The 19912-nt window shown below is 53.9% G+C and overlaps 2 protein-coding genes across 6 annotated transcripts in view; one reads left to right on the forward strand and one right to left on the reverse strand.

Annotated features, from left to right (window-relative positions):
• Window positions 1-1288: 1288 nt before the first annotated feature.
• Window positions 1289-8692, reverse strand: MAVS (mitochondrial antiviral signaling protein). Of its 4 annotated transcripts, none has more exons than XM_053976006.1 (7): window positions 8636-8692; window positions 7864-7993; window positions 7573-7753; window positions 7006-7223; window positions 6046-6619; window positions 4766-4920; window positions 1289-4317 (listed from the first exon to the last, which is right to left on the reverse strand). In XM_053976006.1, exons 2-7 carry the CDS (start codon window positions 7978-7980, stop codon window positions 3658-3660), a joined length of 1905 nt encoding a protein of 634 aa, XP_053831981.1. In that variant the 5' UTR covers window positions 7981-7993; window positions 8636-8692; the 3' UTR covers window positions 1289-3657. The 4 variants fall into 4 exon arrangements, with proteins under 4 accessions (XP_053831981.1, XP_053831980.1, XP_053831979.1 ...); XM_053976005.1 differs by lacking the exon at window positions 8636-8692 and adding an exon at window positions 8205-8619; XM_053976004.1 differs by lacking the exon at window positions 8636-8692 and adding an exon at window positions 8190-8619.
• A 1626-nt stretch (window positions 8693-10318) lies between these two features.
• Window positions 10319-19912, forward strand: part of PTPRA (protein tyrosine phosphatase receptor type A) — a 116416-nt gene continuing 106822 nt past the window's right edge. For both annotated transcript variants that reach the window (XM_053975334.1, XM_053975335.1), the window contains exon 1: window positions 10319-10574. The gene's annotated coding sequence lies outside the window, so the exon portion shown is untranslated. The remainder of the gene's footprint in view (window positions 10575-19912) is intronic.

The raw sequence follows: 19912 nt of genomic DNA on the forward strand, positions 1-19912 counted from the left end.
GAGCTTCGAACACAAATAATCTCCTCCAGAGCAGTGTTGCTTTCATTTGGGTAAAAAAGGGACTGGCTGAGCTGCCCAAAGCTCTTGAGTATTTTCAACTGCTGCTGACTGTGTTTGACACACCCAGGCTGTAACAGCTGGAGCTGGGAAGCTCGTGGGGTGTCTCAGCTGCTGGGACAGAGCCCTTGGGAGCATGGAGAGGGCACAGGAAAGGGCTGTTCCCTCCCAAAAGCTTCCTGTTTGTCCCCAAACAGCACACAGGGGGGTGAATGGTGGTTTAAGGATGTTGGTGCCTCTGTTCTGCAGGTCAGAGCCGTTCAGGGCACAAGAAGAGAAACCTGGGGAGCAGCCACCTCCAGAGCTGAACTCAGAGTGGCTAAGGCAGCCCAGCATGGAAAAGGTGCCCATTTTCTGGGCAGGATCCCAGGACGGAATTCCACCAGAAAACCTGGATAATGAATAAAGCACCATCCTGGCCTGGGTGGGTACCAAGCTCAGTCCACCTGGCTACATCCAGTCCCTTCTCTTCCAGCCACAGCTCCTTGTGGCTCTGTTTCACCCTTCAAGTTTGCAACACTTTACAGATGCTTGGTGCATTTCTCTTCCCAGAACTTGTCTGGTGTAGGCACACAGTTTGTGGTAATTAGGAGTGGGGCTGTGGCCGAGCCTCATCCCCAATGGGCTACAGCTGTGAAAAGCAGGTGAACATTGAAAGAATGAGTGAGCATTGAAAGCAATGAGCCATGGAGTGCTGAGCTGTACTGACCAATCACCAAAGGGAACAGAGGGCACACAGGTGCAACGCATGAACATGAGGGGTATAAAAGGTTGGGCTAAAGCACAGGAAGGGCAGATGCTTGCAGCCTTCTGAAGTGCCATGATGTTACTCTGTATGGCTGAATGCTTAAAGCCTTCTGGAACTGTATGGTGACACTGTGTACCATGGCCATCTCAACTGTGACATATACTGCACCAGTCCAGTTCCTCTTTGGTGACAAGATCCTGACTTGTGCAGCTCAGCTGTTTGCTGCCTCGGGAACCACCTTCCCTGTTTTCATCCTGGGCATCCTACCACCAACAGAAGACCTGCCATGGTGGGCATCCTCTGGACCAGGTCCTGTGCTTGCTCCAAAATGAGGTCTGGAAGGTGTCCCTGAACCCTGGCACCTCTTCCTGGCACCGGTGGCCTCTCAGTGTCACTTCCAACAGAGCCCTTCAGAGCACTGCCTCCAGCCACAGCGTCATCCACCTCACGCTCTTCGTCCCACAAATCACAACAAGTCAAGTGTGAAGCATCAAACCAATTTATTATAGTTAGTAAAAGGCTTTTTAGCCTGTTAGTAAAAAAATGTGCTAGGACAGCTCCCTCCTGCACCATCTCCTGCCAATGAGGCTTTAAAGTGCTACGTAACAACTGTGAAAATCCTGGCACTTCACAGCAGCAATCTGAACATGTGCTTTCCCCACTCTGAGGTGGTGACAAACCAGCTGTTTCACAAGAGAAATCTGACATGAAAAGGCAAAGCATACAAGCTGTTGCTTAAATATATGGAAATACATGGGAAGAATTTCACAGGCAAGTAAAGCATCAGAGAAGAGTGCCTTGGTATGGATGCAGCTGCTTTGGGATCTCATGGATCTGCCCTGAATTACAGAAAGTGTGGAGAAAGCAAGTCCCTCCCTGTCCCTCCTGTTAGGGAGTGATAACTGTTTTATTTTTAATGGGAAGAGCAGTCCCCATATTCCCTCTCCTGGCAGAGGGATGGAGTGTGTTTTAAGGACTGTCCCTTCCTCCTTCAGCAGCAGGCACTGAGCAAGGAATGAACACCTCAAGCTCTTCTGGAAAGCAGCCCTGACACACCACAGTCGACACCTCCCTCTTGCATCTATTGGCTGTCCTTAGTTTTATGGAGGCACTTCTTGGATTTTTGAGCAGAAGGAAACTATTGGGAGGGTGGAGCAGCCATTGAGGGCTGAGTGACCTTTCCCACCACAGGCCAAGCTCCAGGTGTGATGGCTGCACTTTGCAGCCAGGCCCCAGAGGGCTGAACTCCCTGCCAGCAGGAAGAGTGGATTTTGGGAAGTTGTGCTGATGGCAGGAATTTAGGATGAATAAATTACTGGATACAGGGGGATTAAGTGATTCTGCTCCTCTGTTCTAATCAGGTGAGACCCCACCTGCAGTGCTGTGTCCAACATAAGAAGGATGTGGAACTGCTGGAGTGAGTCCAGAGGAGGCCACAGAACTGAGCCCCTCTGCTCTGGAGCCAGGCTGGGAGAGTTGGGAGTGTTCCACTGGAGACCACTCGGAAGAGACCTTCCAGCAGCTTCCAGTATCTAAACAGGCTACAAGAGACCTGGAGAGGGACTTTGGACAAGGACCTGGAGTGAAAGCACAAAGGGGAATGGCTTCCCACTGTCAGAGGGCAGGGATAGATGGGATACAGGGAAGAACACCCTGTGAGAGTAGTGAAACACTGACACGGGTTGTCCAGAGCAGCTGTGGCTGCCCCATCCCTGGAAGAGTTCAAGGCCAAGCTGAATGGGGCTTGGAGCAACCTGGAGCAACATAACTACTCCAGGCTGCTGCTTTTTCATTGCTTCGCCGTATTTTAGAATCACAGAATGGCTGGGGTTGGAAGGGCCATTAATGAGCATCTCATCCCAGCCCTCTGCCAAGGCAGGGACACCTTCCCCAAGACCAGTTTGTTCCAAGCCCTTTAGACACTGGAAGGTGCTACAAGGTCTCCCTCATAGCTCAGAGCATCTCAGACTCTGGTGTGGCCTCCCTGCAGTGCACAGTTGATCCTGTTTGTGTCCCAGCCTGGGCAGAAGGTTCCTATACCCCTACCCCATGTAACAGGTATCAGGAGGGGCGAGAACTCCACCTACCCTTCCAACCAAGCTCCAAAAATCCAGCCTAAAAATCAAAGACACCCAACAACATTTTGTGGGACCAAGTCTGCTTGAAACTGGCATTGCCTGAAACATTCCTCTTAAATCAGAAACCCCTTTCCCTGCCTGGCGTGGGTGAAATGAGGCTGATCCTTGATAATGTTGGTTCGATGCAGATCTTTCCTGACCCTCATGTTTATCCCCAGGGTCAGTACTACAAGAAGTAATCCCAGAGACACCAAGTAAGGCAAACTGAACATGAGATGTCCAGTGGAGGCTGCTGCACCCACCCTTGGGTACATTTTCAAGCCAAGAGGAGCAGAGCCAAGAAAATCAGCTCTGCTGTTATTGGATATCTGCGCAACCTCTCCTGGCTGCACTGCACAAGGGACCTGGAGGTCACCCTTTGGATCACCAGTATATGTTTCCCTGAAGCCTCCTGGGACCAAACAAGAAAGACATGAAGAATCAGCAAGAGTGCTTTCCTTTTTGACTCAATGGATCATTTTGGAGTGGGATCTTCTAATCCAGGGGCGGAGGAAAAGAGAAGGCTACAGCGAAGAAGATGGTTGGGAAATTGGAGGGAATGAACCCAACCCAACAGCATCATGTACCAAGGCCTCTTCCAGCAGAACCTTCCAGAAAAAGATATAACAACGTCCCTACTGCCCCTTGCTACTCTTCAGGCTTCAAATGCGTTGGCCAAAATCCTGTTGCCAGAGGAATCTCCTTGGCTGCGTCACGGTCGTGGCATGCCATGCACTATTTCCGCAGCCGGATGTACACCGCGAATGCCACGGCAGAAATGACGCCGACGGCTGGAAGGATGTACAGCAGGGACAGGCCACTGCTGTCCCCCTTTGGGACTCTGGCCTGAGGTGAGCTGGTGGCAGCATCACGGCCACTGCCAGAGCTGGGATTCACGGAGCTTCCGAGGGGCCTGACTCCGTCGCTGCCGGCTCCAAGCTGGACGCTGGGGTGATGATCTACACGGACCTCATGGGTAGCCAGGGAGGTGCTGTTCCAGCTCGGAGCAGGACAGGAGTCTCTGCTTGCTCCAGATGCCTCCTTTTCTCTGGGGCCTGCAGGAACCGAGGAGACTCTGGGGAACGCTGCTCCTGAGCTCAGGCTATCCCTGCTCACCAGGACTGGGTCGCTGCTGAGGCCAAGGCTACTGGAGGTGGTGGAACAGGGGTTGCTGGGCTCCCGAGAGCTCGGGCATCTGCCGGCCACCTCTGGGCTGCCCCGAGGCATGGACACGAGGACGCCCGGCTTGTGGAGCTCCTCTTCCCTCTCCTCATCACTGTGAGATGCCCAGATGCTCGTGGCACAGCTCACCCGGGAAGCTGATCTCCCAGCCACGCCTTCGGAGCTGCCTACCACAGCTGTGCCCAGGACAGGGTTTGCTGAGGCCGGGAGCACCTTTAGGAGACAAGGAAAGGGGCTGGGTGTCAAGGCCTGGTCTTGGGCACACAAGTCCCACACAAACCCACTTCAACACAGTCCCCACATCTGCACTAACAAGGTTGGGTCACAGGTAACAGGGAGGTGAAGGAGGGAGGCATGCAGGAAGGAAGGGGAGCCAGGCAGTGAGGAGAGCAGTGGAAAACAGCACCTGGAAGTCAGGAGACTGACTGACAAGGTAAGGTGGGGAAATAAGGAGTCAAAGCCCAACAGAGTTTGGCTCTCTTCTCCCACGCTCCACCATACAGCGTGTGGATGGTAACGTGAACAGAATGGGGGGAAAAAAAATCCCTGAATAAACTCATCACCTGCTCACAGTGTGACACTGCAACAGAAAATCTCCTAACCACAGGGAGTGCACAAGGACATGAACGAAATCCAAGTGGCAAGAGCAAAGGTCACCTACTTTCTCCTTCGTTGGCACAGAGGGGGTGCTCATGGCTGTGTTCCCACTGGGCAGTTTCTTCTCTTGAGTAAGAGACTTCACAGAGGTGTCACGGGATGGGAAAGTGTCTCTGGGCACAGGGGTAGCACCCAGGGTAGTTGTTTCCATCGGAGCACCTGTCAGGGAGAAAACAAAGCACGTTGTGTTAACCAGGGGGCCTAAAAGGTGAGATTTGCTCTTCCTCAAAGAAGCTGTGACAGGACAGTCCCCAAGCTGAGGGGATGGCACAGGGAGCAGGACGCAGTGCCCTGGCTCTTCTGTGGCACCTGAGCTTTCCCGGCAGCTGCAGGTAACTCATGCAGGGTGGGCTGCAGGGCTGGGGAGCACCAAGGCAAAGAGAGGCTTTTAAGGCTCCTGAAACTCCATGTCCACCCAGCCAGGAGGTGCTGACCCCACATGACAGAGGGGAAAGGGCTGGGAGGGCTGGGTGTCTTTTTTTCCCCACCCCGACACCCTGGAGTGGAGGACAGGGCTTTATCCTGATTCTTTGATGCCCACAGGTAGGAGATGTTAAAATTCCCCCACATTCAGGATACAAAGATCTCTGAAAACTAGGGGAAGGGGAGAAGTTTCACACCCCAAAGCTGCTCCACTGACAAAACAAAACTAAAATGCAGATGGATGAAATTATTGTTGTGGGTTCCCTCCAAACAAAATATTCTATTTCTATTTCTATTCTATTTCTATTCTATTCTATTCTATTCTATTCTATTCTATTCTATTCTATTCTATTCTATTCTATTCTATTCTATTCTAACCATTCCCCCAGCACTGACAAGGCCATCATTAACCCATATCCCCAAATGCCACATCCAAATGGCTTCTGAATCTCTCCAGGGATGCTGACCATCACTGGCCTGGACAGCTTTTTCCAGTGCTTGAAAACCCCTTCCAAAAAGAAATTTTCCCTACAATCCAATCTAAACCTCCCATGAAACAATTTTCCTCTCATCCTGTTGCTTGCTACCTGAGAGCAGAGCACAATCCCCACCCTTGCTCCATCCTCCTGTCAGGGAGTTGCAGACAGTGAGAAGGTCTCCCCCAAACCTCCTTTTCTCCAGACTGAGCTCTCAGAGCTTCCTGAGCTGCTGCTCATCAGACTTATGCTCTAGAGCCCTCCCAGCTCCATTCCCATATCTGGACATGCTCCAGCATCCCAGTTTCTTTCTTGCAGTGAGGGGCTCTCAGCAGCACCTCCTGCTCCCTAGTGGCTGCCTGGTTCTGCCAGGAGGGAAACCCACCTCCACTCCCTGGGTGCTCTCGCAGCATCCCAACCCGCTTCTTCTCCACATCAAACTGCTCCTGTATGAGGAGGGGGCTGCGCACATCCACGAAGCTGCCCGTGGGCTCACCATGCCCAGAGCTTGGCACAGGCTGCTTTTCTGGCACTGAGTTTGGGGGCTGCTGCCCCACACCACGAGTGGCTCCCTCCAGCCTTGGTGGTGACTCTGTGAAGATATCCGAGCTCTCTTCGGGCTCGTTCCTGGCCTGCCCAGGGCTCTGAGTGGCACCCGCATCCCTCGATGGAACAGACCTGCCCAGGGCCAGGCCCGGCGTGCCGCGGTGCAGGTGGTTGGCATTCCCGAAAAACCCGTTGTCCACACACACCGGCCGGCGGCTCAGCCAGTCCCGGCCCTGCTCTGGGGACACGGCTGGTGGCACTTCCACCTCTGGCGTCCCCGCTGACACCGGCACGGTCCTGGAGGGGTGCGAGAGATTCCCCTCTCCGCTGTGCCCACCGCTCACTCCGCCATGGACTTTGCTCCCAGGTGGAACTGGCCGGGCATTCTCTTGCTCCGGGAGTTTTTTGGGGAGCTGGAAGGAAACGAGTTGTGTTAAATCACTGGGATGAGTGGGTTTGGGACCACGGGGGTGTCCCAAAGCCTGAGCAGTGACCCCTGCAAGGCTGGTTATGAAGGGGGTCTGGGGTCTCTCTTTGGGACCCACCCAAGGGTCGGGAGTTGTAGAGAGAAGCCTGGACTGGCAAAGCAGACCCTGCACTCCCCCCATGGAGGGAGACACGAGAGGGAGCAGTTACAGGGCCATACATAAGCTCTAAGTTACCAGATGCAGCAGAGATCAGCAGCGAGCGGCTACTCAGGGTGGCCCTGAAGGAACCTGGCCCTACCACAGGCTCCCCAAACCCAATGAAAAGTCCAAAAGGGATCTTGGTGTCCCCATCCAACATGTGCCCTGCTCACCAATTCCTGCACCGGCAGTCTGGCCTCCAGCTCCGTGCTCATGGTGGTGGCAGCACTGGGCAGGACAGGTGGATGGTCACCAGTGGTCAGGTCTCGGCGTGGCTGCGCAGCCAACGGGGCAGGATTTGGCCCCTGGGATGGTGTCTGGGCACTGATGGAGGAGGTGGTGGGATGGACATCACTGGGAAGGGAGGAGGCACCAGCAGGAGCTGAGGAGCCTAGAAGAGATAAGTGGATCATGGCGGGAAAAACTGAGGAAGCAGAGGTTAAGTGTAGGGCTGAGGCAGCCCTGTGTGTGTCCCTGCTCTGTCCCCACATCAGCCAAGCCCACAGCACCCCTTGGTTCATCTTTCCATCTTCCCTCAGGTGAGAACCTCAGCCCACCATGAACCCCAGCACCTTCAAACATGGACCCATCATCCTCAGACACGTCAACACAGTGAAGGACATCCCTGGGACAGTCACAGACCCCTCCAGCACTCTGGGAAGCTGAGGCAGGGACAGAGATGTCATGTCCCCACCTCCAGCACCCCACGGGGCACACCCAGGAAGGATGAGGCTACATACGAGGTCGAGGTTGCCAGGTATCATAGATTTCCTGCAGCTCATCGGCCAAGTGCCCTGCGTTGTTCTGGTGCAGCGCCTGGATGAGATCCTGCACCCAGCCCTTCCGGCACCTCAGGTGCTGATAGAACCTAAAGACTGCTGCCTGGTTGCCCCGTGTCTCCTCCCGGGCGAGGAGTTCATCCTAGGAAAAACACACAGGGTATCTAAGAGAGGGTGTGGCTTAGAGGTAAGACAGCTTTATGGTGCCATTGGGGAAGGAGCTTGGCAGAGCTCAGGAAAATAGGAAATTACTCTGTCAGAATCGACCAGGCAGGTCAGGGAATCGGCCAGCGACGCCACTCGGATAGTCCCGAACTTCTTGAGGTTTCTCGTAATATGGGTGTACACTTTGTCCTCAGCCAAACCCATCCTGGCTCAGCACCTGCAGAGGGACAGAGACCGCGGGTGAGCAGAGGCTGCTGGTGAGCCTCAGGCTGTCTCCAGAAGCTCGGGCTGCTCCACAGGCAGCCCTGCCCTGGCACAGACACTGCGATGAGACAGGGGAAAATCCTGACGGAAACCACGCACAGAAAAATCGTTTGGGTTTAAGTTCAACGCTCAGCTTCACTTCCACAGACCTCGCTTCTTCCTACCGTCGCCCACGCCGTGTTTATTTATTCCCATTCTGCTTGTTCGGATTCAGCCGGCGGGTTGGGAGCCGGCCTGGCGGCAGGGTCACGACAGCCGACAGGGAAAAACAGGCGACACGGCCAAGACAAGCGCCAGAGGCCACAGCCGGAATCCCGCATAAGCAATGCAAAAACCAAAGGGGAAGGCACAGAGCTCCTTCCACAGGGAACAGCGGCCCGCAGGCCGCGACGTGGCTCTGCGCGCCCTCACCATGGGGGCCCCCCCGCCCTCAGCGCGACCTTCAGCTCCCGGGGGATCTCCAGGAAGTTCTCCGCCCGCAGATCCCCCTGGCAGAGCGGCCGGGGGTGGCGGCCGGGGCCGTGGCGGCCGTGGGGGTGGGCGCGGCCCCGGTGTCCCCTCCCCGCTGCCCTCACGGCCCCTGAGGGCCCCTCACCTGCGCCCGCCGCCGCCGCGCGCCCGGCACCGCTATGATCCCGCCCCTTGCGTCGCGTCCGCCGCCGATTGGCTGTGGCGCACGCCCGTCACCGTGATTGACAGGTGGTGATGGACAGGGGGTGTGTCCGGTTCCGGGTCCCTCGGGACGGCGGGGACGGGGAGATCGCGGAGCGCGTCCGGCGAGGGGACAGGAGCGTCCCTCCCGCGGGGCCACCCTGCGGGAGCGGGGCCACCCTGCGGGAGCGGGGCCACCCTGCGGGAGCGGGGCCTGTTTGGTCTGGAGAACAGAAGACTCAGAGGCCTTACCACCAATCCATAAAGATATCTCCAAGCAGGGGGTCACAGGATGGTGCCAGACTGTGTCCAGTGATGCCCAGCGACAGGACAAGGACTAATGGCCATAAACCAAAACACAAGAAGCTTCACCCCAATGTGACAAAGAACTTTATGTTGAGGGTGGCAGAGCACTGGAACAGCTGCCCAGGGAGGCCGTAGGGTCTCCCTCTCTGGAGACATTCCAAACCCACCTGGACACGTTCCTGTGTCGCCTGCTCCAGGTGACACTGCCTTGACAGGGGGTTGGACTGGATGATCTCCAGACGTCCCTTTGAACCTCGGTTTTCTGTAATTCTGGGAGCTGGACCTGTTCAGCCTCGAGAACAGACATCTGAGGAGGGACCTCGTTAATGTGTATAAATATCTGAAGGTGGCGTGCCAAGAGGATGGACCCGGCTCTGCTCTGTGGTGCTCCTCAGGCTGCCTCCAGAAGCAACGGGACAAGAGGCAAAGGGCAGAAACTGCTGGAAGTTCCAGCTGGATATGAGGAACATCGTCCTTCATGTGAGCACTGGCACAGTTTGTCCAGGAAAGCCTCATCCCTGGAAGTGTCCGAGGCCACAGCTGATGGGGCTTGGAGCAACCTGGGATAGGGGAAAGTTGTCCCTGCCCATGGCAGGGAGTGGAATGAGATGGTCTTTGAGGTCCCTTCCCACCCAAACCATTCTATGATTATAATTAATTGAAGCCAGATTTTCTCATTCTATATCATAATAAAGGATTCCTGGGTTGTTTCTAATTAAGAAGAGATCATTGTAATGATCAAAACTTACCTCATGAAAAAAAAAAAGCCACTCACTCAGTTGCACCCAGTAATTTCTGCTCACAGAATCACAGAATCGTACAATCATAATCACAGAATCACAGAATGTTAAAGGTTTTAATTGTCCCAAGCTGCATTGCCATGGGCAGGGACAACCCTCATTAGATCAGGTTGCTCAAGGCCTTATCCCACCTGGGGTTGACAACTTCCAGCGTTGGGACATCCACAACTTCTCTGGGCAACCTGCTCCTGTTCTCACCATGGTCACAGCAATATAATTGGATATAATAATATCCAATATAAATTCCCCCGTTTCAACTTGTACACGTTACTCCTTGTTCTGTCTCCTCACCTCCTTCCTAAGAGTCCCTCTCCGGCATTCCCGTAGTGTCCCACCGAATCTTTTTGTTTGCCGTTCATTTCCTAATTAACAGTTAATTTTAATTTCCTGCTCCGCAACTTTGGGGAGCCGGGATCGGGAGCTGGGGCGGCGCAGTGCCGCCGCCGCGCCACCAGGGGGCAGCACCGCCACGCGCCGGGGGCCCGCCTGGCCACGCCCATGGTCACGCCCCCGGCCACGCCCCCGGCCCGGAGCCGCACGATGGCGGCGGCAGCGGGCGGGCGGCGGCGGCGGCGCCGCTGAGCGCCGGGAGAGCCCCGAGGGGCGGCGGGGGCTTCCCGCACCCCTTCCCCTTCCCTCATATCCCCCTCCCCTTTTCCCCCGACCCCCCCCCGCCCCGCGCCCTCCCCCGCTGCGCCGTCCATGGTTACGGGCGGCCGGGGCGGCCTCGCAGCGGAGCCGTTTGGGCGGGAGCCGGTGAGGGAGCAGCGGCCGCAGGTGAGCGGGGAGGGGGTCGCAGGTGACCCCCGGGGATGGGCACGGCGTTGTTACGGTGGCGTGGGGGTGATGGAAGGGGCGGGGGGCGCGACCCACGCGTGTCCGTGGAGTTGGGTCGCCCCCACCCTGTCCACGCTGAACTTGGGCTTTAGAATTTGCGTGTTTGTGGCTGTATTTGGTGGCGAGAATGGTGATTTCTAAAAGTGATCGCGGGCTGGGGCTCTTGGATTTGCTCCCTTGGAGCGGGTCCAGAGGAGGCCACCAAGTTGATCGGAGGGATGCGGCACCTCTGCTGCGAGGAAAGGCTGGGAGAATTGGGATTGTCCAGCCTGGAGGAGAGAGGGATCCGGGGAGACCTCATGGGGGCCCCTCAGTAGTTGAAGGGAGCCCGCAAGAAAAATGGAGAGAGACTTTTTACACGGGCCTGGGGTGACAGGATAAGAGGGAATAGCCTCACACAGAAAGAGAGTATGGTTAGATTAGATATTAGGAAGAAATTCTTCCCTAGGTGAGTGGTGAGGCCCTGGCACAGGTTGCTCAGAGAAGCTGTGGCTGCCTCTGGATCCCTGCAGGTGTTTAATGCCAGGTTGGACGGGGCTCTGAGCAACCTGGGCTGGTGGAAGGTGTCCCTGCCCATGGCAGGGCATGGAACAAGATGAGCTTTAAGGTCCCTTCCCACCCAAACCATTCCATGATTCTATGAACTTCCACCTGTGGGTCTGCAGCGATCCACGGGGTTGGACACGGAGTTCCAAGCTGAGGACACCCCTCCAAGACCTAGAAAACATCTGCAGGGCAGGGCCACCATGGCCACCATCTCCCGCCACCACCCACCACCGCCCTGCTGCAGGATGGCCGAGCTCCCTGGATATCTCCACTCAGGACCCTGGAGCTTCTGCTCCTGACCCACAGTCAGACCACGTCCCCCTTGGCAAATCCAGGCCGTGCCAGTGGCCAAAAGCTTCTTTTGGGACTGATATTCCAGCTTGGGGGCTTGTGGCCTGGCTGCTCCCTGGGCCATCCCTCCGGGAGATGCTCCAGGCTGGAGCACTGGAAGGGACACCCTCCTTGCCGGACTCTGTCCCTTCCTTCGGGGCTCTGTCCCCTTCTCACTGGCTCTTTCTGCTCCTCCTCTCAGGGTGTGTCCCCTCCTCGCCGCTGCCTCCGCGCATCCCAAACGGGAATCCCAAATGGGAATGTCCGTGCTGCCCCTCTCCAAGCTCTCCCACGCTCGGGTGGCTGCATCCTCCCTCCTCGGCCAGCGCTTGCTTGTTTCTGATCTTGGATGTCATCGAGGGTGGAAAATGTGACAGGAAGGAAGGGAGGCTTTTTTTCCCCTCCTGCTAAATATGGACTGACATTAAAAATCCAAATACTGTCGCGAAAGGAATCCCAACCTCTGTTTGTCGAGGGAGGGAAAACGATGTTTTCTGCCTCTTCCTTTTCGGTTCCAGCTGGGAAGTTTCGCAAGGAGTGGTGGAGTCCTTGCCGGGAGCCTCAGGAATTTACTGAGCTTGTTCACAGGACGCTCTCCCAGCGTCTTGTGCTAAAAAAAAAATTAGTCATCCCTTCTCTGCCTGCCCATGGCTGGGGGGAGCTGGCTGCGAGCATGCAGGATGCTTGGAAATATTTAAGGATTTTTTCCTCCTGTACAAGGAGTTCTAGAAATGACAGGAAATAAAACTGCGGCCCCAACAGGAGTTTTTCATCTTTATTTTAATTCCTGTTGCTGCAGCAGCCAGTGGCAGGGAGGGGAAGGATGTGCTCGGGGCAGGCTGCAGTCAGGTTTGCAGAGAGGATTTGTCTGTCTCTGTCAAGCATCAGATGCAAACTCATGCTGTTGTTCCCAGAGAGGTTGGGAAACAGGCTTGATGTGGAGCTCTGGGAGGAGGAATGGGATCACAGGGATGGTCGTGGCACTGCCAGCTCTCTGATGGTTTCTGCTGTGGCCAGGTGAAGAGCCAGGATGCTTTTTGGGGAACAGGGACCACAGCTCCTCTCAGACCTGGGGGTGCTGGGGAGACAGAGATTCAGTGTTTGTGCTGGGCAGAAAGTGGGCACTGCCACCTTCCCATTCCATGTGTTTCTTTCCATCCCTGTTGGGAGAGCTTCTTGGGGGAGTGCCTGTGGGAAGCTCCAGGGTTTTTGCCTGATCTTTATTAAAACAGTTGGTTAAAGCAACTGGTTGGTTACAGCTGGCTGAAGGCAGTGGAGTCATCGTCCCTGGAGGTGTCCAAGGAACTACTGAATGTGGCACTCAGTGCTCTGCTCTGGTGACAAGGTGGGGATTGGTCACAGGTTGGACTTGGGAGGTGATGGTCTTGAGGGTCTTTTCCAACCCAAATGACTCTGGGATTCTGTGGAAGCAGTGGGGGATCCTGGGAGGTGCTGGAATAGATATTTCCCATTTCCAGGGCACTGGTGCTGCTGTGTTGTTCCCAGACTAAGGAGACACAGCCCTGCCTTCCTGAAACATCCCTCACAAATTACTGCATCTCTGTGCTGCTCCGTTGGACTGGTCCATGTCCAACATCAACATCCTCATGGAGGAGCAGATTGAATTCCCCCTCTCCCTGTCTCCTCCTGCTGCCAGCCTACATCTGTTCTGCTCCAACCCTCTGTTGTTTCCAGCAGGGTGGTGGATCCCAATCCAGAGGCTGTGTGACCTCTGCTGTGCTTGGCTGAGCCAGTGTCACTGTCGTGGTCTGTGTGATGCCTCAGAACACTGGGGAGCATGGGGGGGGGGATATTTTCTGTGGAGCAGAGCACCTGTAGTGCTTCCATGGGGTCAGGAGTGGCACCAGCTGCTGCCTTGGTCCTCCCCTCCTGGTGTGACACGGGCAGGAGGTCGGTCATCCCTGGCCCAGCTGCTCTCTGGGCTCATTCACAAATCTCATTTTCCTCTGGAAATAAAACAAATCCCCGGGCTTTCCCCTCACGGTGGAAGTCATTTGAAGGCGACCAGGTCCGTAAGCATCCCCAAAGCCCGCGGACAGGAAGAGACACTTGAGCAGAGAGGTAGGAAATGTCCGCATTTAGAGCAGTGGCTGATTCATCTCCTGCTCTTAACTCTTTCCCCCCTGATTCCAGTGGGATCCAGCTGGTTTCCTTCAAGGCTCAGAGGCCAAGGAGGCTCTGGCTGGATCACAGAATACTGCTGGGTTTTGTGCTGTCGTGTTTACGTGGTTTGGGGTGGAAAAGGAGCGGGGTGTGCGGTTATCCGAATCCGATAACCAGAACATCAGCAGTCACATTAGGCAGGATTAATATTTAATATATAGGGTATGCACCATTGTGCTTAATCACTATCTGAAGGGCTTAGGAAGAGATTTAGTGATAAGCAAGTGATTCCTGAGCTGTCCAGGATGATTTCTTGCAGCTTCCTCTGGAGCAGCTGGTCCTGGATATCACTAGAGGCTGGTGCAATCCTGTTCTTCCTGATGTCTCCAGTTTCTGTAAGTGGGTAGAGTGGCTTTCATCACGAGTGCTTGCTTCTCATTAAACTCCCAAATGCTCTGGAAACCCTTTTTCTGTGATGCAGCCCACGTGGCTGGACTGTCAGCAGTGGTACCTGTCAGCACTTGAAACTTCTGTGTGTGGCCAGAGCTCGTGGGAAACATGTCATGGGATCCATGGACATTGTCACAGTCACATACATCTGCCCAGGCACTAGTGCAGAGGCAGCTCATTCATTATTTTGTCTGTCTAACCCGTTTAGGAGCCTTTTCATGTCATCTCCAGGCTCCCACCATGGTCCTAGAACTCCTCATGAGAGCGGTGCTGCTTTCCACAGCTGCTCCACGTTGCCTTACATGTTTTTTTTTTTTCTGTAGCATGAGGTGTTTTATAGTACAGCAAGGTGGGGGCTGCCCCTCTGGGATTGCTGGGTTTGTGCAGGGAGGAGATGATGCTGGGGAGTGCTGTGTCTAAGGCTGGGGTCCTCAGCACAACGAGGACTTAGAGCAACTCCAGAAGAAGCAATAAAGATGCTCCGAGGGCTGGAGCCCCTCTGCTCTGGAGCTGGGCTGGGAGAGCTGGGGTTGCTCACCTGGGGAAGAAAAGGTTCCAGGGAGAGCTCAGAGCCCCTTCCATGGTCTGAAGAGGGGCTCCAGGAGAGCTGGAGAAGGACTTGGGACCAGGGATGGAGGGACAGGACAAGGGGAATGGCTTCCCACTGCCAGAGGGTGGGTTAGACAGGATATTAGAAAGAAATTTTTCCCTATGAGGGTGGTGAGGCCTTGGCACAGGTTGCCCAGAGAAGCTGTGGCTGCTCCATCCCTGGAAATGTTCAAGGCCAGGCTGGACAGTGCTTGGAGCAACCTGGGATGGTGGAAGGTGTCTCTTGCCATGGCTGGGGGTTGGAATGAGATGAGCTTTAAGGTCCCTTCCAACCCAAACCATGCTGTGATTCTATGCCAGGGCATTCAAATAACGCATCTGCACAGCCCCATGTCCTGCAGGTTTGAGGGCTGTGTCTCCATGGAGGGAAACCCTCCTTTGGGCTGCAGGAGGGTGTGTGCCTGCACCTCCCTCCCTGCCCCAAATCAGAGCTCTCCTGGCTGAAAGCATCAGCCACAGCTTTCAAACCCACGGTGCTGTGGTTGCTTATGTGGTACCTCTGTGTGTTCGTGGCAGCTGCAGTTTTGATGGTGGCAGTCAAAACACCTGAGTGTGGCTTGGGTTTTGGCATATTGGTCATGCAGAAAATCCTGGTGTCTACTGTAACAGTCATGGAGGTTGGAAATCTTTTTAAAATTGGGACTACTTTTTTTTCCCAAGAGACCAAGAGTTAGAGAACCAGGGGATGGTTTGGGCTGGAAGGGACCTTACAGCTCATCTCCTTCCACCCCCTGCTATGGGCAGGGTCACCTCTCACTAGCCCAGGTTGCTCCAAGCCCTGTCCAACCTGGCCTTGAGAACGCTCCTTTTATTCTCTGTGCAAACAAACAGATCACTTGCTTAGGCAGCAGCGACTCTTTATTCCAGAATAATTTGTTGTCCTAATTCCTTCCTGTTGAAGCAACTCCATTTTGCATGGGATAATTAGCACTAATTGGGGCCTGGGATGGAAAACAAGAGTTCTCTGACTTCAGAGGAGCAGACAAGAGCGTAACCTCTGCCTTTCCCCGCGTGAGTCAGGTCGTGCCATGCCATCCCTCCTCTGAAGCAAAATTAAAACCTGTCCGTGAGACCAAACATTCCAGGGTGGTAGGAGGGAGCAGGAGGTGGAGGTGTCACCAATTTTAAGCCTTCTGCTGTTGCAGGGAGCTGAGGACAAGTGTGGTGAGGGGGGGAACGGAGCAGCACCTCCTTCCTTCTTGGCTGACGCTGAGGAACAAATAAACAGAAATGTTCTCACCGCGCTGATGTGAAAAGCTGCTCCTGAGCCAGCCTGGCCTGCTGGTGGATTCCTGGCGCCCCAGCCAAGTACTTGAGACCTTTTTATTGCCATAACGAGGACTTCCTCATCCTGCCCCGCAGTCTGACTCGATCCACAGCTCTTTTCTGGTCCTTCCAGGAAGACATCCCTGCTCTGCCTTCTTTGTGGAGGGAAGGGAAACCAGCCAAATCCCTTCCTTGCCCCAAATCCCCGCATGTCTGAAGAAGGGGAGGTGCAGGCCATCCTTCTTGGTTTACCCAGGAAGCATGAGATGAATTCCAGTGGGATGCTGCCTCTCCCCTGCCTGTCTCCCAGCTGCCTTTCTTGGTCCTGGCAGGTTCAGTGTTTGCTGATGGGGTTGTGAGCACTGAGGCCATGAACATCTCTTCAGGATGAGTCCTGGAGGCAGTGGAAATGGGAGATGTCCAGCCTGGAAATCCCAGCTGGCAGAAAATGGGCTTTCAGTGGCTTGATACCTGACCACCTGATTGATGCTGCTTAGACAGAGAGTTTTAAGACCTGGATTCATAATTTAGGGGTCCAAGACAGTTCTTGGCACTCCAAACTCCATCAGTAAAGGTGTGTTGTAGGCTCATTGTGGAGGTGCTGCAGCAGCATACCTGTCTGAAAAACAGGGTTTGGCCTGTTGGAGCTTGTAGGTTTTGTGTATTAAGTAATAGGTGACAGGAAGGCTGGATCCAGGTATGAGCAGTGAATCAATCAGCACTGGATTGCTCTGGGGTTGAACCAGCCCCCCTGGGATGACTGTCCTCCCATAGCACGCCTGATGTTTCGAAATAATCTCTGATTGATTGTTCTGATGATCTAAACCCCAGGGGTTTAGCTGGCTTTGGGCTCCACCCCATCAGTGGTGACCTTGCTCCAGGGCTGAGGAGAGCAGCAATTCCTGGTGAGACTGCTGAGGGCAGGATGTCTGTGCTCATGTGCTCTTCCCCAGGGAGCTGGGGATCATCTGCCCAAAAGAGAACTTGTGGAGGTTCTTCCCAAAGCTGACACCCAGCCATCCTCACTTGTCCTCTGGGAGCACTGATCATGGAATCACAGAATGACAGGATGGTTTGGTTGGAAGGGGCCTCGAAGATCATCTCATTCCTCCCCCTGCCATGGGCAGGGACACCTTCCACCAGCCCAGGTTGCTCCAAGCCCTGTCCAGCCTGGCCTTGGTCACTTCCAGGGATCCAGGGGCAGCCACAGCTTCTCTGGGCACCCTGTGCCAGGGCCTCACCACCCTCACAGGGAACAATTCCTTCCTAATGTCTAATCTAAACCTACTCTCTTTCAGTGTGAAGCCATTCCTCCTTCTGTTGCTCCAGTCTCTCTTCATCTTTCCTATAGGCCCCTTCAGGTCCTGGAAGGCCCCAGTTAGGTCATCCCAAAGCTTTCTCTTCTCCAGGTTGAACAATCCCAGTTCTCTCCCTTTCCTCACAGCGGAGCTGCTCCATCCCTCTGATCATCTTGGTGGCCTCCTCTGGACTCATTCCAACAGGCCACAGTGGTGAACTTGCCAATGAAGCAGCAGATCCTCCTGGAATCCCTGGCATTGTCTGAGCTCCATCCCTTGCTTCCCACCTGTATTTTTAGAGGTGGTGTGGCAATTCAACCTCTGATTTCAAGCACTTCAGTCACAACCTCAGGGCTGATAGGACTAATTTGTGTCATGGTCCATGTCAGAGAGGGTTCTGCAGCCAGGAAATCTGTTCCTGGCCCCAGTGTGATTGCAACCAGCTCAAGGTACTGCTTGCTTCCAGCCAGGCATCTCTTACTCCATCCCCAAAAAACTCTGCTATATCCACTGCAGACCCAGCCCTGGACCTGGGACAGGAGCAACAGGGCTGGAGGAAGAAATGACCAGCCAAGGCAGGGAAATAGGTGGCAAAAAAAAGCCAGGAAGGAACTCAGGTCTGGCTGCTCATCCAAACCAGGAGGAAAAAGGGACAGATCTCCCAATCCCGATGCTGTTAGAGCTTTCTAGAAGGCTGAAACCCTCAAATAAGTAAATCTCACTGAGTAAGAAGAGAAATATGAAGAACAGGAATTGCTTTTGTGTGTGTGTGTGTTTGTTTTTTGTTTTTTTTTTTAAAGCATTTTAGTGGTTTATAAAGATTCCAGCAGCACTCTGGGAAAGCACAGCCTCCCGTTCCAGGCACCGTGTTCAGCACAGGAATATCCTGGCTCTCGACCTGCAGGTCGAGAGGTACCATAAATTTTTCTGGTGATAGTATGTGGCAGGCCAGCATGCAAAACTTTTCCTGCTGCTTTACAATTTGAATCATGTTTTTATCACACCAGCAGATAATCATCTCACCCGTGTTCCAGAAGTGAAGCTCATGTGGATGTGTTTGAGAAGCCTGAAAATAAATATATTCACATGTGTTTGCCAGTGTTGTTGAACACATGGTGTGTCTCAGAGCCTCTGGATTTCACTCTCTTGCAAACTGGCCACTCTTAAAGGCTCAGAAGTACAACTTTAGTCCAAATGCTGCAATTTTGTACCCCTACCACAGCAGACACTAATGCCACCCCCTAAATGATGAATTAGAGATGAATGGAGCTGAGTTAGAAATGAATAATAAATTGGAAAGCATGGATAATCCTCGAGATTTTCCCTTGAGGAGACTTTAAACCTATTTGGCTACAGGCAAATAGATGTTCTTAATCCCAGTTGCTGTGTAGAATTTGCATCCTCGTTCTGGTGGCAGGGTGAAAATGCTGGGTGGCATCTTTGGGTGACTTGGTGGCAGCAGCTTGTCTTTAGATACTGAGACTGGGATTAGAGAGGTTCAATTATTTTCTAATCTTATCTAGGAGAGTGCTTAACAACCCTTTCCATGCAGAATTTTTCCCTTCTATCCAATCTAAACCTTCCCTGGTGCAATTTAAGGCCGTTTCCTTCTGTCCTGTCTCTTGTTCCCTGGGAGCAGGACCCCCACCTGGTTCCAGCCTTCTGCCAGGGAGCTGTGTTCAGCCAAATCATTTCTCATCTTTCTATACCTGTCTTGGCCTTCAGTGGTTGTGTGGGAGTTATTTTTTGACTCCAGCAGGTACTTGGAGGTGAAATCTGTGGCCCAGCTGTTTGGGCTTGGACTGGGGCTGTGCTTCAGCTCTGGCCGTGCAGGTCTGGCCTCCCAGAATCCAACATCCAAACGAATAAAAACAGGGATAATAAAATAGGAAAAAGGCTAGCTGAGAGAGAAAAGCAGCTTTGGAAGGGCTAAGGTGAATCTCTGCTCTCCTGAGAGGTGACTAAAAGGTACAATCATGTTTTCTCATCTCTCATCCCCTCCTCAGCCTCAAAGGATGACAAACCTGGTGGCTGCCTGAGCATTTTCCACCTTGGATCCATCAGCTTTTAGGATGGCTTGGAGGGTCTCCAAGTGTCTTCATCCCTCTTGGTGGCTGTTGTGAGGGTCCTTGTGGGATCTCATGTCCCTCAGCCAGGGCTGCAGGAGAACTTTTGTTGATACATGTGCAAAAACACTGCTGCAGGTGCATGTTCCACAAAGGTGACACATCTCCTGATCCACCCAGGAGAGGCTGTGGAGGCACCTGAATATCTGATACTGCTTCTTGTGTCCAGGTTTTATTCATGACATTATGAAGGATTTACTCCACACTCTCCTTAAAATATTTTAGAGCAACTTCTGTGCCTGTGCAGAGGTATTTGCCTTTTTTTTTTTTCCCAGGATATTCTCTGGGGGTTGTTCGAGTTTATGTAACTTCCCATATGTTGCCCTCTTCTTGTAGAAACTTGAAGATAAATTGTGAAATGCAGGGAGCTGCTTTAAAAGATACATCCTCAGCTGGAGCTCGGCCTGTTTGCAGCCAGAAAAGGGGAACCTGGGAGCCCTCTGTCCCTGTTTCCTCTCTGGCACAGCTGAGTGAGCAGCATGGGATGGAGCACCTGATGCTGCCCCGTGTTGTAGATGTCAGCGAATTC

The sequence above is a fragment of the Vidua macroura genome, chromosome 4 (genome assembly GCF_024509145.1).
Source record: "Vidua macroura isolate BioBank_ID:100142 chromosome 4, ASM2450914v1, whole genome shotgun sequence".
NCBI classification, from domain to species: Eukaryota; Metazoa; Chordata; class Aves; order Passeriformes; family Viduidae; genus Vidua; species Vidua macroura.

Coding starts and splice junctions, on each gene's coding strand:
- MAVS (XM_053976006.1), bottom strand. CDS start 7,980: ATGGGTTTGGCTGAGGACAAAGTGTACACCCATATTACGAGAAACCTC. Junction 7,224..7,572: donor TACCTGGCAACCTCGACCTC/GTATGTAGCCTC, acceptor TATCTCTTCTAG/GCTCCTCAGCTCCTGCTGGT. Junction 4,921..6,045: donor AGAGCACCCAGGGAGTGGAG/GTGGGTTTCCCT, acceptor TCTCCCTGACAG/GTGCTCCGATGGAAACAACT.